General features: G+C 41.4%; 1 protein-coding gene across 2 annotated transcripts in view; it reads right to left on the bottom strand.

Moving 5' to 3' along the window:
- ALCAM (activated leukocyte cell adhesion molecule) overlaps nt 1-25,437 on the bottom strand; it is a 115,431-nt gene extending 89,994 nt beyond the window's left edge. Inside the window, exon 1 of one of the 2 annotated variants that reach the window (XM_041422448.1) lies at nt 25,036-25,437. In XM_041422448.1, the coding sequence (XP_041278382.1) occupies nt 25,036-25,135 (100 nt within the window). In that variant the 5' untranslated portion in view covers nt 25,136-25,437. Of the gene's footprint in view, nt 1-24,112; nt 24,155-25,035 lie in introns of those variants that run through there. The other variant, XM_041422449.1, reaches the window with a different exon arrangement.
- Between the last annotated feature and the right edge of the window lie 1,394 nt (nt 25,438-26,831).

The raw sequence follows: 26,831 nt of genomic DNA on the forward strand, positions 1-26,831 counted from the left end.
TTAAAAGTATTTCCCAGATCTGATTTAACTTGAACAAGTAAAAAGATTGTTTACTTGCAAGAAGAAAGAGTCTACCACATGAGGGAAGACTAAGTGAGACTACTTTATTATCTAAACATACTGGAGATATAAGTGTTTGAGCTACAGTTCAAATACTGCCACATGCATTCTTACTGCACTCTGACATGCTGAAGTTTTCTTCCCTTCTGAATGGAAGAAGCAATGACAGAAAACAATTTTTAAAGGAAATCGGTCAATTCATAAGTGGAATTTATATTATCTTCTGCAACTATGTGAGCACAGACTCAGTGATCCAAGATGCCCCTTCCAGTCTTAAATGTGCAACTCTGTCTTAGTAACATCACTATAAATCTTCCCAAAGGAAATTCCAGTGTGGGCATAAACCACTTTTTTCACCCAAATGTGCCATGCCCTTTAGCCTGAAATTAGCAGTTAACACCTGAACTGGAAATGCAAGACTCCTCTGAGCCTAGTTCAATTTTCCAGTCTGCTGAATTTTTAAACAAATTCCCCTATAACGAGTTTCTAGCTACCTAACCCCTTATACATTTAATACAGATCTCCCAAAGATTTCCTCTTATCCTCTGCATCCTCTCTGCTCTCCTTGTGGTTTTTTTTTACAATTTTCTTGCTTAAATACTAATTTGTCCCTGCTGAAGTTACTTTGCCTATAACAACGTGCTGTAAGCCCAGCACTTGAGGTAGAAGCCTTAGAAGGTTCCAGGATGTGCCTGGTACCCTCACACTTCTCCATTCAGCACCAGGGATGCACCACCAGCCTGGGAATGTGCAGATTCATCTTTGGTCATACTTCACACTCTGCCTTCTCCTCCCCCTCTCTTGTCCGTCATTCTTCAACCTCCAATGCATTTCTTTTAGAAGGGTTTCTGAAGTGATGTTTTAGGAGTGACACACCACAGCTTTTCCAGCATTTAATAAGCTGGTTTAATAGCAAGTACTTATTTGCCTGCGTCTCCCACCTGCAATTTCTTAGCACTAATGCTGATGTTGCCAAGCTCTAAGGTTCCTCCTCATAAAAGTGGTATTAAACGAACTTCGAAATTACAGATCTTCTCCTACATGTTCTAAATATATACAGAAATACTTCTTTTGCTCAGTTGGAGTCAATTTAAACTAATTTGATTCTGCAGATTTGGGCTTGTCAGTGCATCAACTCTGTTTAAATCACGTCTCAGCAGATACTACTGTTTTTCAAGACCACCAGCATATCAAAACTGTTACTCTTCAGTGCAAAGAGCACTGGACATCTCCAACAGTCCTGAAACAAAGTCCTAATTAAAATCTGGTAATTCTATATTTGTTTTTGGCACAGAAAAGAACTAACACACCCCAACAATATTTTTTAAATTCAAACCTAATTTCTAATGAGAAATCTAGAACTTGGACTTTTAAACGTGTCTGGAGGCTACAGTAAGGAAGAATGTACCTGCATACCATTTTGTAATTGAGCATCTAATTCAAAGTTTTACTTACTCATTCAAATGCAAATTAAACTAGCTACAGCACAAATGCCCAGTCTGAGACACAAATTCAATTATAACAAGTCAGTCACTGAATCCTTAATATAGATGCTTTTCTGTACTTGTATTTACATTTTAATCTAGACAGAAGAAAGAACAATGACTCTGGTGAAGTATATGCAGATTAAACTCCATGGTTAGGTATATGACAAATTAAAATAAGCCAAATAAAATAGACTAATAGGAGCTCTGGCATTTTTTTTTCAACTTTAAGAGACAGATATAAAAATTTTTATCATTTTTTGTGAAGACTTTTCTTCTGAGTGAAAGAACCCTAACTACAGACATCAGCCCAGAGATATGATCTCAGACTGGTATTCCTGGCATGACCACAGGTAGATTAAAGGATAGTTCATCTAAACTATGACACCTTTTGCTTGGCTCAAAAGCACTTTAGCTTCTATAAACCTTTCAAATTTCAACTAATTAAGAGTTGAGGTTCTTTGAATAATTACTCCTGCAGACACCCAAGTCAAAAGACTTTGGGAGGCTTGTTCCATGCACAGGACTGAGCAGCTTCCAGCAATTCTACACACTGACCCACCCTGGCAGGTAAACACCACACTGAAAGGCTCCAACCACGCACAAGTGCAACACACATCTCCCAGTTTTTGTGGCAGATGCCCACAGCCCAAGACCAGGCGGTTCCTTCCCACAGGTTATGTGGCTGGTTGTGGTGGGCTCACCTTCCCTGGGTACCAGGTCACTTCCCAACCCAGCTGGAGAGAGAAAAAGTCAAGGCCAGAGATGAGGGCAGGGAGAAATCACTCACCAGTTGCCCCCACAGGCAAAATGGACTTGATTTGAGGAAAATTAATCTAATGTATTGCAAGTCAAATCAGAGTAGGATAATCAGAAAATGATAAGAACAGATCTTAAAACATCTTGCCCCTACCCTTCCCTTCTTTTTTGGCCTTAACTTGACTCGTGAATTCTCTGCCTATCCCCACAGTGGCACAGGGGGATGCGAAATGGTCAGTTCATCACATGTTGTTCCTGCTGCTCCTCCCTCCTTAGGGGAAGGACTCTGCACTCTCTCCCCCTGCTCCACCCCACAGGAGACAGTTCTTCATGAACTTCTGCATGTGAGACCTTCACACAGGTTCTTCACAAACACCTCCAGGGTGGGTCCCTTCCATAGGGTGCAGTCCTTCAGGAACAGGCTGCTCCAGTGTGAATCCCCGACAGGGTAACAAGTCCTGCCAGCAATCCTGCTCTAGTGTGGGCTTCCCAGAGGGTCCCAGCCTCCTTTGGGCTCTGCTGTGGGGATCTGCACAGACTTCAGGTGGATCCCTGCTTCACCATGGACTTCCTTGGGCTGCAGAGGCAGAGCTGTCACACCACGGGCTGCAGGGGAACCTCAGCTCCTGGAGTGCCTGGAGCACCTCCCGCCCCTCCCCTTCTCTGCTCTTGGTGTCTGCAGAGCTTTTTCTGTCACATATGCTCACTCCTCTCTCCTGCTGAGTCTCCACTGTGCAGATTCTTCCCCCTCCTCAAATACATTATTCCAGAGGTACTGCCACCATTACCGATGTGCTCCATGGCTGTATGGGACATGGGCGAGGCTTCTGGCATCTGCTCACAGAAGCCACCCCTTTAGCTCCACCAATACCAAAAGCTAGCCCTGCAAACCAAACATACTGGTTCAGAGAAAGCCAGCCTTCTGCAGGGAATACTTCTCATCCTCCTCAAACCACATCTCACAGATGTGTGCCTCAGCACTGCAGATCGGATCTGTTTGTAAACCCAGTGACTGACAGCCGAGCCCGGATTGTGTGCCTTGACAGTAACAAGACTTGCTAATGCAGTGGCTTAAGTAATCCATTCCTGCCCTCATAAAAATCTGTGAATCTTGATCAGTGCCGTGTGCTCAGAGGTCAGTATGTTTCACATGATCCCCAAAAAGATGCTTTGATCTTATGTTGGAAGCATACAGGTATCAAGTCATTTTGTTTCAGAAAGGCCACCCAGATCAAAAACAAAATAGATACACCTCTTCCCATCACACACACATACTCATCTTACTCCTGTTTACTCCTTTGAATTTAAAGGATTTTGTGGTCTTAGCTAACCTGTAGCCTGACATTACAGTTTGGCTGAATTTCAGGGTGAAAGGTTATAGCTAAAACAGAAAAGCAAAGACAGTGTTCATTACAGAATCTAAATGAATCATATCTCATGATCCACCATGAGCCTAAGTTTATATTTACATCATCTAAAAATCTGTCTATAGACCTGGGTAAAGATTAAACAGGTAAGCACAGCCTTCCACTTAGCCCATCACCATCAACTCCAAACTGAATACAAATAAACTCAACTCCATACTAAATACAAGATTTAATAAATTTTACTCTGGTGGAAGAGTTTTATATGGTCCAGATTTCCTGTTGAACAGTTAGATATACTTTATCCTATACATTTGTATTTTCGTAAGTAGCAGTTTCAAGAATGTACTTTCTTTTTAGGTATCTTCTCTTGCTCTCCATATTTCATTTATTTGCATCAACATCCTCCTCCTTACTTCTGTCCTTTTATCACAAAATTTCTTGTAAAGTAATTTGCAATTTTGCCATAGCTCCATGATCTGGTCACACGTTTTTGGCATTAAAAAAAAGCAGCAGTATCATTGCAGTGCTGTGACAGATGAAATTTGAAGAGGAGAGGAGAAAGAGATGTAGTTTGTTGCATTGTGTCTTTCGCTCGGGTGCTTTCTGGAGAATTAAAGTGTGCATTAAGCTAAGCATAACACTTCTGAAAGCACACAATGACTCATAAAGGTCTCTTGTGCTTAGCTTTATATTTTTCCCCAACAATATTTAGTGCAACTTGCAAACATCAATAACGAACATGGCACCTAAGACTATCTAACACACCTACTTAAGGCACAATATTGGCACTTACAAACTACCCTAGTAAAACTTCTGAAGGGCAAAACTAAAACAGGAATTCAAAAGTGAAGTACAGCAATCAATCTTACACAAATACACCAAGCTTTCACAGGCACCAAGACATGTTCTTGCATGTATTAGAGCATATAGGCTATTCTGTTTCTGCTCTAAGCACTAAAAATCCTAGAGGAGAGATTTCATGCCAGACTAGAAGAGAGCAAAAATACATAATTTAAAGTAATTTTGTGTTTAAAATACATCAGGACACAACTTCACAAGTTTAATGTTTTAATAAGTTACATACACACACAGGGGATAGTGGGCCACAGGGATCTCAGTGGCAGAGCTGCCACCTTGTAACAGCACAGAATTAGTTTATCAGTATTAGAAATAATCAGTGTCTTTCCTGTTTATTTAGCACAATTAATAACAGTACAAACAAAGAAATCTGGCTATTTGCAATGGTGAAAGTTAACCAACCCGTATGTATGAGTTACTCCACCTTGACAATTCACACTGTTGAAAAAAATTAAATGCTTTCTAAGATGAGCAAAAGAAATTAAGACAAAGCAAGAAAAACCTCAGCAGGATAGGTGATTTGATTTCAATTGACAGAAGCTACACATCAGCTAGCTTCCACTAAGGACACCACTGTTACACTAAACAAGCCCTGCAATTTGACATAAAAGGAGTTTTGAAAGAATAGTACATTACATGCTGAAATCACTGTTCTTCTTTACTTCCTGACATTTTACAGCAACTGCCCAAGGGACATGAGAGACTTCAGCATTAGTCAAATAAAAATCCGAGGGGAAAAAAAAAAAAAAATCTGTTTTACTCATACAGACAACTTGATTGGAAGAGCTGCTAAAGTGACCTTCCAAGTGATGAGGTGTAATCAGGATGCTCCACTTTCACAGCATGTAAATGAATTAAAGCCAGAGAAGGTACTGGACAGCTGCCTCAGTGCTTCAACACCCAAAGGTGTTTTTGAAACCGGCTACAAAGGGACATATAGTCCATCTTGGAAGTAATTCTCTTAAGAGGACAATTCAAGAGCACACAATTAGCTGGAAACTGCATCCTGAGAGTAGTCTGCTGTGCCTCTTCATTACGCTGGCTGATGAGGCAAGGGAATATGAGAGCTGTACTGAAGTGGGAATAAAACAGTCAAGACTGTCAGGGACTGGGACAGGAGGAAAGGAAGAAAAGAGGAAAATGAAAAAAACAGTCAGGCACCAGTTTCCTCAAACGGTGGAAAAGAGCAAAAAGTCTGAAGTACAGATCTGCTGTAAAGACAAGAGTTTTCAAAGCAGCAGCTCCAGCTTCAGAAACACATCACTTGGCAGGAGGAAAAATGTTCAGGATGTTAAGAAACAAACAGCCCATGCTGGTGCAGAAACCGCTGCTGTACAGCACAGTATGCACTCCTTCACCAAGTTTCAATTCAAAACATTATCTAACTTCTATTTCTAATATTAAAATGCTGGCAGTACTAGCAAATAATCAAGTAGTATCTTTATTTCCTTATTTTAAGGAAATCAGTCACATTATATGAAAATACAGTGATTCACTCACACCACTATCAATTCCTTCTGTAGGATGTTTTTACAGTGCAGTAACTGGACACAAAGTACACAGAAAAAAGGCATCTGTAGAAGTACATGTTAATCTGCAGGCACCAATTTATGAAAATCTCTGTTACAGTTTATTTTCCTGGCATTTGAACTCAAACAGCTTTTGAGGAATTAAGCAAAACAAAGAACTGGAATATAGTAACAGAGAATTTAAGACACATTTAGTCAGCCCTGCCCAAGGCCCATATTAAAGGTTGAAAAAGAAAATAATTCTATGCTTTCTTAGTGAGACAAAAAAAATTGTGATGTGTTTGGATCATTATCTCTGTTGCACTGTCTTCACTCTCTTCCACTCTGTGTTATCAAAAAAAAAAGAAAAGAAAAGAAAAGAAAATAATTGCCACTGAAATGCTTTATGTCCTTATCTTAAAATTAAAAAATACCACTTTAATAACTGATCAACAGGAGAAATTTATAATGAAAAATAGGTTTTAATAGTATTCACTACACAAAGAATCACAAGGGTTTATTGGTAATAAAAGCCTGAATTACAGACTCAACTATTGATAGACATAAGTGAAGTACAGTTATATCATTTTTATAAGCTGTGCAAAATATAAAATAAAAAGGAAATAAACCATTCCTGGGCGTTATTATTTCATGTCAGTAAGAGGTCTTTTTTGAGTTTTTTTTTTTCTTGTTTTTTTTTATTTGAGGGTTTTTTGTTTTGTTTTTATTGTTGTTTGTTTTTTTTTAATTTACAAAAAAAAAAAAAAAATTCCCTCATTCCCTCACCTTTTACCTTTCACTTAGCTTTTCCATCTCCATCCCATTTCTCCTTTCATGCATTAACAGAGTCCTTCTCAGGCTACTTAAATGCTATCGTTCTGTGCTTTTAGGTTACGACACAAATGAGTTCCACTGACCATTCCTGGCCAGAAGCAAGCCAGGCAGCCACTGCTCCCCCGACACCCTGCAGCAGCACTGCCTCGGGTGCAGCAGCAGCATTTGCTAGAGGGACAACCTCACCCGGCCAGGACGAGCTGGTGATGGCAACAAACCAGTTTCACTCAAACACCCACCTCTCATCTCTGCAAAGGGCAGAGCTCACTCTTGCATCCCTCTCCTCTCCACACAGGACTTTGAGAAAGAGTCTGGCAGTTCTCCAACCCCTTCTGTATGGCTCAGGTACCTCTGAGCTGATGTTCCTCCACAAGGCAGCAACAAAACTAGAAGGAAAACTGCCTTACTGACAATGCAGGTGAGCAGCACCACAATAAGCTACATCCTTCCACACCAGAGTGCTGTGCTAATTCCAGGATCCTTGAACGGCCCCAGGCACACTTAGCACCCCAGAAAAACACTGCCACAAGACACCTGCCCCGCAGTCAACCCCCTGCTCGTGAAAGAGTCGGTTAAATCATCTGTGTGATCTGGATTCCCTAATTTGTGCAGAATTTGGAGCAACTTGAGAAGATGCACGATCTTGGAGAACAGAAAAATAGTCCCACTAAACACAGATAAAAGCCCGACAGAGAATCGTGCCAATCAGGCCAGAGGAGGTTGCTATTCTCAGCATTGCTTCCAGTTAAATAAAGATTTCTGAGCTAAATAAAGATATCAAGTGTACCTAGGAAATGCTTTCATTTTCACTGCTGCTGCAATTTGCAGCTGGCAGTTGAGTTTCTCAGTGAGATCATGGGAAAAAGACAAGAAAATTCTACAAACTTAAAATGACTGGACATTGCCAGAGATTCAAACGTTATGTACCACTTTTAAAACCAGAGGTGCAGTCAGGACGCTAACAATTAACAAAAAGATAATACTGAAACAGAAAATGCATTTAATAAGAGCCTGACAAATGGCAATTAAATGTTCTTTGAAAAAAGAGGATGCCTGTGATACATTATGATTCAGAAACTAACCAGTCTACGTAAGCTAGCCTTGAACAAGAAATAACAAATTGTTGTGTTAAATAACTATAAAATTAACACAGACCAAGAATGTTTTTTCTTAAATTAAAAATAAGCAAAAACTCAACTGGTAATGCTTAGCAATTTCAGGAGATTTTACCAGGTCATGGAGAAATAAACAAAGAAAAGGTACAAGACACCCACTTTCACCAAAATTAATTTTATCTTGAGCAAAATAACAAAGAAATACAAATAAATCAAATATCTTACTGGGCATAATCTGGCTAGGGGAGCAACTTGATCCAACCATTTTTGATAATGCAGTTTCAGATACTAGGAACTTAAGAAAAAAAAAAAGAAAAGCAAAAAACCCTAAGGATTATATTGGACAAAAGATTTTTTTAAAAGATTTCAGTGAAGTAAGCTATGTAGAGGTATGCAACTCTAACAAGTTATGCTGTCATCCAGCAAAAAAAAAAAAACAGAATCAAAGTCTGCATGAGCCTCCAGAAATGCCACCATAGGAGAGTCAATAATCAAACAACAACTGTAGAACATTTGAACAAAAATAAAGGACATACCTCAAAAATAAAGGAGGTACCTCAAAAACAAGAACATGAAAGGTTGCATATAAACAGCAAACACTGGTCCGAAAGACTGACAATTTTAGGGCATAATGCACTCACAGCCTGTCGCCAGCAACAAATAACTTCTGCACACAAAAAATTTCAGATCATTGTTGAGACTATTGGAGGAAAATAAAATTATGAAAAAAAGGAAAGCTATCCTTTGTTACTCTCCCACTTATCTGTTAATTCTGAACAATGATGTGGCTGAACTAACCACACAGGGATGCATGCATTCTTCAAACTCACAAAGCTGAAATTAAAGCAACCTATGCTTACAAGTGAAAAAAGAAGGTGTTTGACTAATGAGAAAGTGCATACCATCACCTTTGTTGTGGGATGAATGTAAATTGAGCTTAGAAATTGAAGGGCTTGACCCACACCTTTTGGAAACCAGTTTAAAAGACTTCAGGAAAGCAACATTTCTCCCTCATCTCCCTAAAATGCAGCATATAGAAACACATTGAGATAATGTGTAGCCATTCAATGAAAATTATTACAGCTCCTAACCTTTGCTAACAAGTTTCAGGGCTAGGTAATTGATTATAAAAATGAAACTGCATTTACTATTTGCTAACTTCTGATAAGCAGCAGCTATATAATTGATTCTCCTTTTCAGTATGCAATCAATTGCACTGGTATGAAAGCCTGTATGTGAAATGCTGGTATTTTATTTAACAGTTTGTTTCACTGCCTACTTTCCCCTCTATGAATAAAGACTGAACTCAAACTGCCATAAAAAAATGGTGTGGACTACTTCAGTGTATTTAGTGTTATTACTGGGTAAATGGCCTGAGACAAAATGAGATTCAAGGTTATCTTAAGTTACTACTTTTCTGGCAGGAAATCCAGGAGTCAGAAGCAATCATCAGTTATTGTTCCACAAGTCTCCCAAGAAGATCTGTCACAGAAATCTGGCAAATCTCATAATCCTGTGTTTCTGTATCTCCAAGGCATAGTTTAGTAGACAAATTCTGATTAATTAGCTGTATCAGAATAGTTTGCTAATACAAACATAGCATGTGTATTCCTGCCAGCATAACAATTCTCCCTTCCTCCTCTCCTTTGCTTTTGACAGTGCAGTCTGCTCACATAAGCACTTCTATGTGCTGGTGTACATACACACAGCGCACACCTGGGCTGGTGTAGAAGCGCTGGGGAAACATGCATTATATCCTTTGAGCAAAGTCAGTTGGACAGTTAGCCCTGAGAACTCTACCTAATACTTAACTGATGTGTTTCATCTCTAGATTGTCCCCAAACCCCTAAAGCTTGTGTTCAATGACCCACAGGGAGAAAAGAGCAGCGTTCTTTACTCCTCTGCATAATCATCTGCTGGCCTAGACCACAAGTCTCTCCCCATGGTCACTCACACAAAAAGATCAAGGCAAAGGACTTGGAATCCTCATCACATTCACTTCTGACTGAATGGTTCCTAGACTGAGAAATTCTGCATAGAACTCCTAGGTGTTATTTGAGATGACAGATGAGCCTGTGATTAAGGGTCATGGTGTCATGCTATCGTAGGCATAGTAAAAGAAAGACAAAAAAAATATTTGTTTAACCCCGTTCTTTCTTTAGACTGAGCACAAGTTCCAGTAGAAAGCACCATGCCCAGAGATGAATCTTCCACTGACGTGCCTGCCCACTGCAAAGGGAACAGAGCACATGCTGGTCTTCAATAACTCCCACATTATCTCAGTAAATTTTCTATAGGTCTTGCTTCCTATCACAGTTGTACACACTGAGAGCCAAGATTTTACAGGATTTTATTTATGTCTAGACAACTTTTTAAGTATTTAAGTATCTTAAAGCTAGTCACAGTGATCCCTCCTTCACTCACATTTTACAATCTTCCAGCATAATGAAAATGGATGTCCAGGAGCTGGAACAACCTAAATGATCATTATTCACAACAATCTAATAAAATATGCTTCAGTGAAACTTAATATTTAAAAAAAAATACAAGCTCAAATTAAAACTACTCTGGGAATTTATTTTAAACAGCAATAACAATAAAGCACTACAATATCTCGTTGAAAAGTGGGACAAAAACAACACATGAATGGGACCATAACTGAATTAGTCTACACTGCAAAATAAACAAGCAATCATCACAAGATTTGATAGCCATGCATTTAAACATATCCTAATCCCGAAACTAATAAGAAGGCATAACTATAAAAATAGATGTCTCACGTTAAGTCTCATAAAAGTCACAAAACTGCAAATCTGCTCTAAAGGATTTTCTCACATTTTAATTAACTATCATAAAAATATTGTGATGAGATAATCTCAGTTTATATAGAAGAATTTTCTCCATTTAAAATTACACTCAAGAAAGCTTAGTAAGCTGCCTATTCCCTGCTGACAGGCACAAAAAAAATTTTATCCATTCTTATATATTCTGTTTTATAGATGGGAAAACCATGTGTGTGCAATTTAAAAACGGAGGCTTTAAAAAGTCAAAGAGGTGAACTTACATCAGACTTGGGAAGACTGGACTAGATCAATCCCCTGCCTGAACTATTTTTCTGCAAGTCACGATAGCTCAACAAGCTCTGCAAGGAGCAGAAAGACACTGCGACTCAGACAGTATCCAGCATCTTAACAGCCTCTACACCATCACTTTTGGTTTACTGTATCCTCCCATGCCCCCTCTGCATGGGCCCTGATATTTCTGTTCTAAAAATTAGGTCCTTGAGAATCTATTTAAATACTCAATTTCAAAGCTGGATGTTGCCATAAAAAACATGTGTGTTCAAACACGTGCTGGATCACGGCCCAAAACTTGTTTTAGCTTAATTTCTGTATTTGGTGACCAAGCAAAACTGCTGTTATAGGTTTACGGCACCACAAGCTGCTTCTCCCCACCTCAGTCCAGATACAGCATTAACAGGCTTAGACTAGAAAAACGGCTGACTGCTGCAATTTCATCAGCAGTGGGTCACACTGTATTTATACTGCATGAATTTATTACTGTATATATTACAATTATATTACTGTATATATATTACTATTACTGTATATATTACAATACTATATATTAAAATATTACATGCAGTATTCATTACAATACCGTTATTAAACAACTAATGTTACATTTCTTCAGAACTGGTGACAATGCACTGTAAGAACATGGGCTGCTTCCTTCCAGGAGTGAAAGTTTCTTGAGCACAAAGAATGCCCACAGTGTAAGGTGAGAGTCACTCCACAGAAAATCTGTTGGCCCAACAGAAGAGACACAGACAGACAGACAGACAGGTCTCCCAGCGATTATGCTCAGCACATGACACTCTTTCTCTGGCACAAGTACCTCATACACCAAGTCTCTTACAATGCCTAGAAGAAAACATTCAGGGCTTTTTGCTCCGCTCAAAAACACTGTCAGCATGAAGAGTTTTCAGTTTATCTGTCCTGACCCCTAGATGGAGAAGGGAGGCTGTCTAGAAAGGGTGAGCTAGTCCAGGTGGTTGCCCTATGAGCACAGGCCATGTATGCCCAGTGCAAGAATGCGTCAGCTTTGCCAAGTCCCCGTGGGAAGCAGAGATGGCTTCCTGAGACAGGAAATAACACTGAACTGTGTGGCTGACAAAAGAGGAACAACAGGGTGACACGGCAGTAACAGGATCTGTACCAAGAGGGACTGAATCCTGCTGAATTACCACAGGTGACAGGAAAGCGTGTGACTGTCAAACCCGGGGGAGCACGTGGAGATACAGACAGGGGAGGCCAGACACTGCCTCGGTTGAAATTGGCTTCTCCCCTGCTCTTCTCCCTCAAAACACTCTGCTTAGGGGCTCTCCTCAACCCCACCACTTTCCAGAATGCTTTCTGCTCTGCTATCACAACTCATTTCATTCGCAAGCCCAAACCCAGCTGCCCTTTCTGTGCAGAGGGCTTCCTCCCCCACCCACGCCAGGGCAGGAGGCAGCAAAAGCCGGCTGTGCCAGGGCCCTCTGCTTCCTTCCTCCTGACATGGCCGGCCTGCTCTCCCACCCCAGGCTCTCCACCACCAACACCCCTTCCCACTGCCTCTGTAGCAGCTGGGAATGTGCCAAGCCAAAACCAAAAGCTGGGTTCCCCTCAGACTCATATCCTCCAAAAACCCACCCACGTGACACGCTAGCCCCACACACACCAGCTACAGCTCCTCCTGTCCCCACGCTGTCTGTCCATTCTCTCCCAGCTTCCCAAATGACACTGTATCCTGCCCAGTCTCTCTTGCAGATCTCCTTCCGTGATTTTTCCATAATATTTCTTTTCACAGACTTTAGGGATGTACCTGGTTGAACATGCTGGAAGTAAGTTCTTTGCCTTTAATTTGGGTCTGCCACACTGCAGAAATGCTGATCTGTGTCTTTGGCCCTATCACTACTACTGACAGCAAACTTCTCTCTCCAGTCTGTAAAGGCTCCAGTCATAAATATTTGCTTACAGAAGAGTAGCAGAAAAGTGAACTTTTAAGTATGCACATTAATACATCCTGTCAAAGATCCAAAGTTGCTGCTGTTGCAATCCTAGATACTCCAGCTTTAATTGTTCTCACCTCTAAAGCCTTCACTCTCCAAAGCCTACAAAACATAGAGGCATACTATGTCAATGACATAGTGAAGTTATGCAAACAAAGGTTAGCAAAAAAAGTATTTTCTATTTCTCAGCATGAAATGTTCTCAAACATCTTTTGATGTTCAAGTGGTATTTATAAATCCAAAACACCTCTCTTATGGTTTTTTTTTTTTTTTTGCTTTCTTTAAACAAGAAATCCAGACCTTTTCTCTTAAATTTCAGCTGCCAAAAGAATAAAAATGGGTGGGTAAGAATTTAAGTAATCTTTGCATCTTTTTCCCTTTCCTATGATTTTGAGAAGTCAGGTTCAGACTCCCTTGAAAATAAAATGGCAGTAAAGAATAGCTTTAGCTTCCAACTCACTACACAAAATTTTAAACCTCCACTCGTGTGTCATCAGTAGAAGAGATCACATGTGTCAATATACAAAATACAGCACCTAGAAGGCATAGTTGAAGCCACACAAGGGTTCAATACAAGGCTAAATCACAGACACAGATGTTCCTCAGCTGCAGCAGGAGGTGGTGGTACAGGCTGACACGGTCAGGCTCCCTCCAGAGTCACAAAACACTCAGCCTAGTCCCCTCCTGCAACAGAGGGAAGAAACAGTGTCTCACAGGAATTGCTACTCCTGACACAAATGGAGACCTCCCTGAGCTTTCTGACCTGGACATGTGCTATTCCAGACCTGATCACAAGACAATCTCCCTGTTCCAAGCCTTGCATGGCAAAGTTCGGCCATCCTGACACATGGAGAGCTCTTCAACATGCAATTCACCTTCTGTATCTGCAAATATAATTTGCACAAGATTAAGCATTCCAGACTCACCAACAGCTTGTTGGCAATAGAAATTACCAATGCATCCATTGCAGAAATAGACCATACAAAATTATCCAGCCTTGCAGTTGCAACTAAAGCATTACCAACGAGCCAAAGGCTGTGAAGTGTCCATTATGTTTGAAGTATAGCTCAAGTAAATGCCATAAGAAACATAAATAATTTTTTCACCACTAAAGTACCAGAGATCATTCAAATCCTTTCAGAAGAAATGCATGCTGTACTACTTCCACCCTCACTTAACAATCCAAGAGTGCTGACATGTCCAAGGGAAAAGCGGTTCTCCTAAGCCACTGTCAGTCCCAGTTCACAACAGCTTCTATAGCTATCACTGTTTGAAAAGCCTGGGACATAGTGCCACTTTTTCCACAGAATACCCATCAATTTCCTCTTCCATTAAATTATATTTAAAAAACAAAAACAAACAAACAAAAAAAAAACAAACAACCAAACAAAAAACAATACAAAACAAAACAACCAACACAACAAAGCAACAACCAAAAAAAAAAAATCCCCAAAAACCCCCATCCAACCCTAAATCCACATCCAGTCCTCAGTGTTCCCTGACCACAGTGAATTAAAGAAACTCTGGACTCTTTTTTTTTTTTTTTTTTTTAATTTTCAAGTTGCTGTTGAGGAAGATAATGGAAAACTGCAGATCTTAGCATTTTATTAGCAGATGGAAGATTTAGGTCATCACCTCATACCTGGAATCAAGCCCCAATAAAACTTTCGCCTTTGTAGTAGCTATCCCTTCCTAAAGACAGAGTAACAGTTCAGCTCTAAAGAAGGAAAAGAAAATGCAAAAAACATAACTAGAAGTGACTTAAAAGCCAGCTAAAAAAATCCCTTTCAAACATCATGAAAAGTTTTAGCAAAAAAATAAAGGATTTCATTGAAATATTCCCTTTTAAGTTTCTATTTTTAAATAACAAGGTCCCTCAAGTTTTATGTAGAGTTTAGCACATTGTCACAGAACTTGCAGTCTGTGAACCACCAACATCAATTGTGCTTATGAAAAAAGAAAAAAATCTGTACTGTACAGTATGTCCAAAAAATTGCATGAAGATTTCTGTATCTTCATGAAATTTTTACATGAAAATCTGTACTGTACAGTATGTCCAAAAAAAATGCATGAATTCTCTACTGCATGAAGAGAGCCTCCTCAAAAGGAGTCAAGGTCACCACATGCTCAGCACTCTGCTCTCTCACACTTAGATGACAAGCCTTCCAGAACAATTGTTGCTGTTTACAGATGATGATGCCTCACAGAAGACTAGAAATCAGTTGAAACACAAGTAAAAGCAAGCTATGGATGTTACTTTTGTAAATTAGAATCCACACCTAAAATAAGGCATCCTACTATACCAAGAGGGCTAAGTTTTTATACATACTCACACAAATCTTCCAGTGTGAAGCTCATATGTGGCCTTCAGGAATAACCATAAACAAAACAAGAATAAATCATTTTGAGAAACAGTTTGAATGCACTACTTCAGCCCAGAAAAATTAACAACATCTTGGACTGAGCCGTCAACATCAGTCTTCAAAACTACTCCCACATTTAAAAAAACTGGACTGAGCATTCCAGCTAGAAGTTATTCACCTGCCTCTCCTCCTCTGGATGCAAACATCGCTCCTCCCAACACCCACTTCTTTCTGGATAAAGCTGCTGGCAGCTCACACTCAGCCATTCAGCATTCACTACAGAAACACACTGTGTCATTCATTCCTCTATGCCCTGTGCCACTGATGCAATGGAAAGAGAGCCAAAGATTGTGAGCATACTGGGTGCGCTGAAGCCCATCTTTCCTTATCACTGCTGTACTTGCAGATAGACATAATGATGAAAAAGTGACCCACAGAGGGCTTCATGCACCATTCAGAGCAGAAAAGTGTTTCTAAAGTAAGCAGACACATCTCTGCAGTAGGACAGAGAGTAAGCACACCCCCAGCAAAAGGTGGGAATTCCTCATGCTTGGGAGGAACAGAGATCTTTCTCCTCTTACATAGCAGAAATTAAACAGCCACCATGGACCTACAGGTGACCACCACTACAGGGAGTTCTTGCCAGCTGGCTCTCAAGCTGAATGCTGTCCAAGAGGAATTCCCAAGCTCCCCACGCTGAGTTGTGCTGCCCTAGTGGCTGCAGCAGCCGTCCAAGGCCCCCTTTGCAGGATGATGACAGCCAGCAGGCTCTGCAGAGCCTACACTGCCAGCATGCCCCAATACCCAGCTACATTCCCACAAGACCTCCAAAAACCCCACAATTCTCATTTCCCTGCTCCTATCACTTTGGCTCTCAGACAGACACAAAGCATCTCTTTTGCCCCATGATACACCAACAGTTTTACACACAGGCCAGAAAGTTTGCTTTCCTTCTGGCTGCAGATACCCAGGGCTTAAAGCTCTTTCAAGATAAGAAAAGAACTTTCTTACAGAGCAGGCAATACATTATGTTAGGATGCACAGAAGCTGCCAAAATATTCTGTGAATCTACTAAGGAATGGTTAACCTGCCTCTATATCCACAGTAGTCACCTTTCCAACATACCATTTATTTCCTACTATCTCAAAAGTTTTAGACTACTCCCCCTGCTGCCCCTAGAAGCTGTGCAGAAGTTTTGGATTTAACACCCCATGGTACTTAAAGTGACAAAAAATGACCCACAGACACATGAGAGTCTGGATGAAATACCAGAAACCTGACCCTTACCAAGTCTGCAGGTGAACTTCCAGAAAGCGCACTCCAAGATTCATATGGATTTTTTGGAATTTGCTGCTGTGGGGCACCTCATATTAACTGGGGTTAAATCTTGAAGGTAAAGGACTTAAACTTCAAAGCTGAAACAGAACATGTTGCATCATTCAACAGCAACATGGTGTGCCAGGTCAAACAGAACTACGGAACAGTTGTCCTTCCAAAAGTCCTGTTACAGAAACTATGTCAAGACCTAAACTACTGGAGCAAACCATTTTCTGAAAGTTTTAAATATTTAACAAAACAAAAAATATAAGGGAGAAAAAAAGTGCAAAATACAAATTCATGCAATACAAAGCACTGTCATTATTTACTCATACATTGGTGACGGTTTCAAACCACAGGACTCCATTATTAACCGTAATTACCAGACTTACTTTACTAACCGTAAAGCTCTGCATTACTAAGTTCTTGCAGAATAACAACAGTAAAAAACATAATTAACTCAAACTGAAAGCTTCTGGGACACTTATAACACTGATTTTCTTATTGCTTCTGTGTGTAGGCCAGTTCAAGATTAGCAGCAAGTTGTGCAGCAGTTTGAAAACTGAAGAGTAATATTAAAAATACTTGGCAAAAATCTCAGTCATGAATTATATTTGGAAAAATTATCCCCTCGCTAACCTTTAAAGCTGTCAAGTGTAAGATGCGAATGTTTCCTGGATTTACATCACCAGTTGTCAGGGCACTACTTTGCTGTCAAGTGTCAGAAATTTCCACCTTCCCCCGTTTTAGAAAGCAAATCACATACTGGGGTGTCCCTGTGTGTATTTTAAAATAATACATGCCCTATCATCCTCCTCATATGCAAGCATTTAATGTGCTGTATCAAGAATGAAGAAATTGATTCAGCATTCTTCTCTATTCTGAAGTTACAGGGCTACACTTCAGTTTCCCAAATCCTGCCTGAATATTCCATTTGTCCTTTCCCTGTTGTATGTAAAGGCCACTGAGTTCATCTCTACTTTCCAGAACAGCTAGAAAAAACCAAAAAACCATTATTTTATCTGGATGAGTCACAGAATCCACTTTGCTAAACACATGCCAGTTTATACGTTTCATGAAACAAAATTACATGCCAAAAGGGATAAATGCATAGATTAATACTCTAGCTATCTCATCAACTGAAAAATAATTCGGAAGCTGCAATTAAAAGAAACAGCAACTCACAAATAATTTTGAGATCTCACAGTTGCCTTCAATTGCCCATTTTTAAGTGTATTTCAACCCATGTATTCTCTGTAAGGTATCCAGTTACAGATGATTAAGTGAACACTTACCATTCCATGCCAGAGATAAACTGTGCCAACCCTCTAAAACAGGAGGCTTACGAATTCTTCCTGGTCAGCACGAGAAATTAACTTAGCTCAACAGTGACTTCTTAAAAAATAAGTTGTTACATTTTCTAAAAATAACAAGCAAACAAAAAAAAACCCAAACAAACCTGGAATCTACCCCATCAAAAATTCACATTAAAAAGCCAAACCAACAAAACTGTCAAATAAGTCAGTTGTATATAAAATGCCACACTTAAATGAAGCTGGACAAAAACTACATCTATTTTGTTCTCCAATACGTATGGACATTTTCTTTAGTTAAATTGGAGAAAAATTGATTAAAAAATGCAACTTCTGCAGCATGTGAAATGATAAAGGGCATTTGTCTGGGATTCATCTGATTGAAGAATAATGTTTAGTTCATTACAAGCTTACTTGAAGGTGACTCAAAGAATATTTTTTTAGAAGTCGTGTTCTTTATTGGTACTTCATAATTAGTTTCAAAACCATCAGATCAAAAACACTATTTAAAAAATTAAATTATTCAAGAAAAATATAAAGTCCTAAGTTTCCAGAGCAGTTAGCAGCTTTCTGTATGCATGTTTTTCTGTGTTAGAGACATGGAAGAGGTTAAAAGCATACACCTAAGTTGGCTTCCTTCACAATGACCACGTTTACAGAATGGCATACATATTCAACTTTTCCTTAAAAAAAAAAAAAAAAAAAAATCCTGTAAGAACTTACTGAAAAAGCAGATTTTTTTTAAACAAATGCCCTACCTAACATTTTACTGGAAGTTCTAACTTCCTCTCACCCCAACAGTAAGTCTGGTACAGTCATTTTCTTATCCTGTTTGTAGCCTATTTCATGCCACACAACTCTTGGCCCATTCGAACCATGGAAATACCCTCTATTTATTCTAATTCCTTTTGGGCTTCTCCATGAATCTCACCAGCTGCTTCCCTAGACAAAGTGCGTGTCACTTAAAAACCTGATTCTGTAGTGTACCCATCTGAAACACCCAATGCCTTGCAGCAGAAGAGAACTCTCTCTAATTGAGTCATCTTTTGGGGTTTGCCTAGTACATGATTTGGATTTGTCCTTCCTTCCCCTTCATGCAACAGGAAGCTTACGATGAAAGTTAGATGCTTTCAGTAACAAAGCCTAGCATGACAAAACAGTGTGAAGAAACAAAGACTTTTAATATAACTTTCTGGCTGAAGCCAGAGAGGTCTGGGAAAAGCTGAGACACGCTGCTTCTAGCAGTAAGGTAGCGGAGCTCCCTCTATTGAATTAGCTGCCAATATCTCTTCAAAGCTTTAAAGATGCCAACTGTGGTCAGAACCAATGTTCTAAAAAAACGTAAAACCTTCCATCCTGAGCAGCTGGGACCCATCATGTACACTGTATGCAAGAGACAGCTAAAGGAAGGGGACAGCCACCACACAGAGCCCATGACACATGCCAAAATGTCACTGCCTGCCCGGGCTCCTGCCCTGGGGAATTCTGCTGTCCTTGGCTGCTGTTTGAGAGTTTTCCATCAGCTCCCAAACTGCTGTGCCCAAAGCCCACAACTAAAAATGCCAGGGCATACTACAAATGGTGCTACCACAGCACAAAACACAACACACGAGTGCGGTTTGAGCTTTTGAAGTTTTTCTTCACAACAGGGGTTAACTGTACAGAGTACCCCCTAAACAAAAGATATGAATATACAGACTGCTGAAACACTTATTAAATCACCAACTGCACTTTTTACTTCTTATGAAGGGAACAGCTTAGTATTTCCATTGCTGTTGAAAGCACCTCAAATGCTTTCTACCCAAACGTTACAGAACTGTTCTAACCCTGATAACCTCTAAAAATTATACCCATGCTCTGTCGTGCTCTCTACTCTTTTATCACTTTCTCCCATTTTTTACCTCCCAAAAGAAGCACATTCATTATCAACAATAAAAATACTAGTTCAGAAGAAGCAGCACTGTTTTAATAAGCAAATATTTATTTGCCTTTCTGGAGACCTATATCCATGATAAAAAAAGCAATTTGATCTTAAGCTATGCAGAAATTCCTCAAAAGAGCCAACACTGTGGAGCAGTAGATTAACATCCACTGGTGTAGCAATGATTGCGATTCAAGCCATCCTCAATAAAACACACTGGGAAAGACAAAGGAAACAAAACCAAAGAAAAAAAAAAAGGAAGAAACTTAATCTGATCTCTGCCAGTAGTGGATTGTCAGAATTCAAGGTGCATTGCAATCTCCTCTCTAAATGATGAGATTCATTTTCTAGTGTATTAAAGGCAGAAATGTACAGCTTCCATTTATATTCATCCTGTTCCCATTAAAGAAAATATACCGAGATAAAGAACATGTAGGTCAAAACCTTGTCTTCTGGGAAGATAACACTCAACCATTTCATATCAAGGGGAGCTGTTAATAGTCAGGTTTTCCTGGAAAAATCACGTTCTGCTTAAGCAATTTCTAATTATCACCCTACGGCACTTACAGTTCTTTAAGAGTCCCTCATTTGAGCATCAGTGAATGGAAGCATAACTATTTTTCTTGAAGACAGAGGAACTTGAGAGAAATCAGAATATTGCAACAGGTCCTCAATTCTCTTACAAACGTAGCCTTGCAGTTTACACATATTTTTTAATAAAAATGACTGTATTATCAGAGGAAAAAGCTGCACACCAGCTAACTCAGGGGAACCTTGAGTAGCACTGAAGAGAAAGCCTGAAGATTACAGGGTTTTAGATGTGGTAAAAATCAATATATAAAGTCTAGCCTCCTATCACAGCTGCCAGAATTAACCAAGACCATACTACAACACCATACTATTAGAGATGTGGAGAAACAGTTTCAACAATCAGCATGGTAGTATTAAAAAGACACAAAACTCCTGTGTGTGCAACAGCAATGGAATAACCACTGGAGATCAGACCTCGAGCCAGCTTATCTGTGATCATCATGCTATGGTCATAGAGTACAGATTACAAGAAGGGAAGACTGAATATTGACAATCTAGTGTTAGTAAGACTGAATATTGGTAATCTAGTGTAAGGAGATCCAATTACAAATTAGAGCTCCTAGGAAATAAGCCCATTCACTCTCCCCAGTGTTATTAGGCTCAAAGTGCATACAGAGAGGTGGGGCTCCTCTGTAATCAGTTTCCTGCTAGCAACCTGCTCTCATTTCACCCAAGAAGTCCAAAACCACTTTGACCAAAAAATACTCTCCAGAAAGTCCCCTGGTAGGAACCTAAAAAAGTCCATGATGGTGTGTTATGTAGGAGCAGCCAATATATTAAAGCTATTGCTGCTACAGATATGCTTGTTTTCATATGGCTTAGAGGGATCTCATATGGAATCAGGTATTATACCACGGAAATCTGCAGTGAGCACTCTTACCTCTTAAGAATAAACACCGCTGCTTAAGTAAGGTACTTGCAAGAAAACAGAGAACACAGTTTTAGCCTGATCATACAGATGTAATTTGCAATATGTAAAACACTTCTCCTCTTTTATTTTCCCCTTTATGTATCGTCTTGCATAAATATTTAGAGATTCTGCTCCCAAAAAATTTCTGCTGGAAGTAAGTAAACAAATTAATTCTACCACAAAGAAGATAATATATGAACCCAGGGTGAATAATTTTAACAACCCAGGTTACTTTCAGGAAGCAGAATGGATGGTACTGCAAGAAAGGGGATTACTCTTACACAAGTTGGAGAGTGAAAATAAAATATTCTGAAATTAAATATGACCTGTGACAGATATATTTATTTCATGAACATAACAACATATATTTTCTTCAATAAAAGTCACCTGGCTAAAATTTCAAGGACATATAGACCTGGATGTTTTCTGTTGTTGCCATCTGCTTTCTCAGTGCTACAAACCCAACAGTAGAGGGAAAAGCACAATAAAAATAGCTTATGCTGGAAGACTTTCACATCAAAAAAGAAAAAAAACCCACCTAAATATATCCCAATGCTTCCCAAAGCAATCCATGAGCAAAATAAAAATAGCTTATGCTGGAAGAATTTCACATCAAAAAAGAAAAAAACCCACCTAAATATATCCCAATGCTTCCCAAAGCAATCCATCTAAGAATTAAAATTCACTTAGGAATGAGTCTAGTTACCTGTATGTTAGGCCACAAATACATGGCACACTGAAGAATATACATGTGGTGCAGATGCTTTCTGACTTCAGTTTCAGAAAACCCACGTGAACTCCAGATCTTAATATTGAAATCCAGTTTCCCCTGCTCAAAGTCACACCAGATATACCAGGGAAAAAACGCAATCAGAAGTGAGAACACAGTGAGTGTCATGAATAAGATTACATGTTTCAGTCTCACTAGGCTTAGGCAATATGTAACAAGGGTAGTAATAAAATGAGAGACCAAGAGCTTTGATGTTGCAATCCATCAGAAAGAATTTTCAGAAAACCCATGTGAACTCCAGATCTTAATATTACCAGGGAAAAAACGCAATCAAAAGTGAGAACACAGTGAGTGTCGTGAATAACATGTTTCAGTCTCACTAAGCTTAGGCAATATGTAACAAGGCTAGTAATAAAATGAGAGACCAAGAGCTTTGATGTTGCAATCCATCAGAAAGCAGGGGGAGGGGGAAAGGTCATAATTTGCTCCTGATTAAGAGTTTACTTTCTGTTCACATACATCCATTCCTCCAGAAATGTATGAGATTATAATCTATTTTCTCACTTAGTCTGACCTAGAATCAGTCTCTTAGTGCCAAATGTATACTTGGACCCCCTCTCTCTTTTTAAGATGGGTATCCTCCTAGGCAGTTTATTATGTGAAGAAACAAAACAAGTTTTCTCATAAAGATCTCAATCATCTCAGGCCATCTTAAATATTGCCAGAGATATTTACAATTGAGGCACACAAACTTTTAATAACTCATCTATTGCTTTCCATACCCAAAGCTCAAATGGAACTCCCAGAAGCCAAGCACTATGATAGAGTAAATACATTGATAATTTGTTTAGATGATAGCAAACTAGCTATCAGCTAAAACAGCTGAGATAGCAAGGGGGAAGAACCAGCAAAACTACAGCCATATCAAGACCTTTTTATAGGTATTTTTGTATGTAAGTATCTTTTATATTCCTCAGAATAAACATAGAACTAGAGGCTTAAATCTACTACTGGGCTTTCCAGGCATTTTCAGTACTGCAGGGAAAGTTTGTAAGCTGAGGTGGGGCTGGTTTCTCCCCACACATATTTCCTTACAGTTAGCCTGAACTTCTCCTTGTCGGGACAAGGAAGGAATTCTGAAGAGCAGAAAGAACAAGTTAAATGGTTTTGCTGACAGCCTATTAAGATCGTAGGTAGTCAAGTGACATTTTTTTATAGAGCTCCATCAACACAACCTTTGAGGTAAAATATTTTATGGTTTCACATTTTCTTCAAATGGAAAATGTAGACAGACACACAATCACCAAGATCATTTTGTATTTACTCAGCTAAATCTCTCCACAGAGGCAAAGTCTTGCTTCTTAGAAGCTGAGGTGCTTATCCCTCTGATAATCCACATGCCTTCAAGATTTCCTAAAATGAACAATATTTCCTGAAGACTTTCTCTGCATCACAGCAACCAGTATTCTTTGAAAGCTCTGCCATCGGGACTGGTCTTTATAATGTCCGACAGTGGTTATACCCTGCATTTGCCAAAGCAAAAGCCAAGCAGCACAGCCTGACACACAGCTTACGGTTCCAGTATTGCTGTTGATTCTGTCTGGAGCTTTTTTTATTATTCTATTTGAAATTACAGATTCAGCAGGCTTGCTTTACTGTTGTAGCTAGTTTTCAGTTTTCTACTTGTAGCTTGTAAAACACAAGTATAAATACACCTCTTGAAAAAGGTCTGCTCTTCTCTTTCATTTCTCCAAAGCCATACTGGCCATAAATGGTTAACTGGAGAGCACGTAACAACCAGGCAGAGGCCAGGAATGAAAAACCACCAGCAGCTCCAACACTTCTGCAAACCCTTCGTTGTTGCAAAGGCACATAAAGGCAAAGGCACATAGAGGCAAAGGCATTTCTTAAAGCAATACAAAATTTTACCACAGGCTGACGCTCTTTCTACAAGAATAATGAGACGGTCCCCGCGCTGAATGCAGAACTCCTCACTTCACAGTTTTTCCCTCAGACTTCACTTTCACGCTCAATATTTACAAAACAAAGCCTACAAACACCTCATAGCCAAAATATTCCCAGAACAATTAGGATATTTAGCACTCTATGCGCCTTTCTACTTCCCTAGCGCCGCTCTCAGGAGTGCTCTTAGGGGCAGAGAGGAGAAGCGAAGTTACCCACGCGATCCCGATCTGCCGGAGCAGCCTCGGGCACGCAGCGCTGCCCCAGCGGGCTGCCCGAGCAGGGGGCACCGACAGCGGGGCTGCCCCGCCGCGCTCCCCGGGCTCCCACCGGCAGCGGAAAGCGGCGGGATGCCGCCGGTCCCGCGGGCTGCCGGCACGGCCAGGGGCGGGACTGAAGCGCGGAGGGGAGAAGCGGCTGGGGCGCCGAAGTTGCAGGCGGCTCGCCGCACAGACGTGCCGCTCAGCCTGGAAGTGAAAGCGGCACCGCACGGGGATTCAGCTGTCGCTCCCGCGGGGGCAGCGCTGCTCGGCGGCCGCTGACAACGCCCTGGAAGCACCCCAACGCCGCTTCCCACGGGGAAAGATGAGACAAGCGCGTCTCGATCCCGCTGGGGCAGCTCCTGCCTTTCCCGCAGGAGAGACGGCATCATCCGGCGCACCCTCGGAGGGCAGGAGAGGACCGCTCTCCTCCGGAAGCGCAGCGGGATGCGGCGGGCACCACCGGTCGGGAGCGACCCCCGGCGAGCAGGGAGCCCTCGGTAGGTGCTGGGGCGCTCCGGGGAGCAGCGGGCGGGCACCGCCACCTGCGCCCCGGCCTCCCCTCCGCTAAGTTACGCGCGGCCCGGACGGCGCGGCCGCGGCCACCGCTTCCCGTGGGTGGGCACTCACCTGGGGGCAGGCAGAGAGCTGCGAGCAGGAGGCAGAGCAGGGGCGGCAGCGGGCAGCGGCGGCAGGAGGCGCAGGCGGTGGCGGCGGGGGGCTCCATCATCCCGCCTGCCCGCGGCGGGACCGGGAGGCGGCGGCGGAGCGGGGCGGCGCGCCCGCGCGGGCTCTTCCCTCTCGCACCGGAGCGCGGCAGCGACTTCTCCCTCGTCGAGGCCGGGAAGAAGCAGCGGCGGCTCTCCCCCGGCGGCGGGAGCAGCGGTAACTTCCCGGGCGCGGGCGGCGGGGCGGCTGCTCTCCCTCTCGGCGCGCAGAGAGGAACGACTCCGCACCGGAGCAGGTGGCGGCTCCCTTCTGGCAGCCGAGCGGCGCTCCAGGACTGAGCGCTGCGGCGGGAGAGGCGGAGCCGGGCGGCGGCGGCGGAGCTGGCCCGGCCCCCGAGCCCCCGCCCCTCCGGAGCGCGGCGCGCAGGCGGGGGGAGCCCCGCGGGCAGCCCCGCCCGGTGCAGCTCCCCCGGCCGCCCGGGATGTGCCGGCCCTCCAGCCCCCGGGATGTGCCGCTGCCTCCGGGCCGGCGCTGTGAAGGCGAAGGGGCCGGGGCTGGCGGGCGTGCGGGACAAGCCGATCCCCCCTTCACCTGCTCCTGCTTTACCTCTGCTCCGTTCATGGGCTGTTTTCTGGTGCTGTGTTCAGGATGTGTGTTGGTTACGTGTACTGCAAATCCAAAGCTAAAAAATAATGAAAGAATAATGATAATGCCCGTTCTGTTGAGTGTATAGAAACGTGATGGTGCCTCCTCTGAGCCAAAATTTTAAAAAAAGGGGGGGGGGGGGGGGCAGAACAAGGATAATAACGATCAGCTTAAAATCTGATTTAATTGATATAGCAGAGGATTGGATAAAAGGAGGGGAGCTCACAACACTAGTTGCATGAAGAAATGCACTGCAGGGTGAAGAGGGATCTTTCGTCACTTGTGGAAGTCGGCTGCCCTTAAGGTCAAAAAGATTCCTCATCAAAGTAATGTAATCCAGAAGCAGCGCTTTCATGCACAGTGCTCTATTCTCCTCCTGTTTCGGTCTGAGTAAGCAGTGCTGTTTCACTGAGAGGGGAATAAGCACGCTGAAGCCGCATAGCAAGTTTCTCAGCTAGCAGTTCTGCATGAGCAACATGTAGCCCACGCAGTCATGTGAAGTAAACCTGATGTCCAAAATCTGAAATATGAATAATGCGCATAGTTTGGTCTTTCCAGAGGGACTTTCTAGTCGTGAAATCTGAAGTGTCAAGTGCTCTATCTCACTTCACCATGTGATGATTTGAATTCTTGGACGGGAACTTCCCCAAAACTCCGGAAAATGAAAGACAAACTTAGCCAATCTGTTGTGCTATTCTCAAAACAATTTTCTTGATGTCTAACAACTAAAAATACTTAAACATTACAGTGATACAGAGTACATTTTGGAAAACACAGTCTGTGTACGTTTTTGTGTATCATGCTTGCTTTTTGTAAAGAGGGGTAAGGAACGTTTGGCTTTTAGAACTTTAAGTCTAAAGTATTGTCTTCACTTCAAAAAGTCCTTCTGTTCTTCCACATTATTATTATTGTCTTTCATATTGTGTAAGGCACACCATGCAATCAGTTTTAAAAATACTTTACTTGCTAGGCTTACTGCTCAGTAGAGCTCTGTCATCCTTTGTTTTCTCAGCAGATTTATGGGCATATTACTAAGCAGATTTTTAAAAATGCTAATTTTAAGATCAATAATCTTTTTGTTTTCCTGTTGAAGCAAATTAGTGTTTCCCATT

The sequence above is a fragment of the Onychostruthus taczanowskii genome, unplaced genomic scaffold (assembly GCF_017590055.1).
Source record: "Onychostruthus taczanowskii isolate IOZ18803 unplaced genomic scaffold, ASM1759005v1 scaffold73, whole genome shotgun sequence".
Classification (NCBI taxonomy): Eukaryota; Metazoa; Chordata; class Aves; order Passeriformes; family Passeridae; genus Onychostruthus; species Onychostruthus taczanowskii.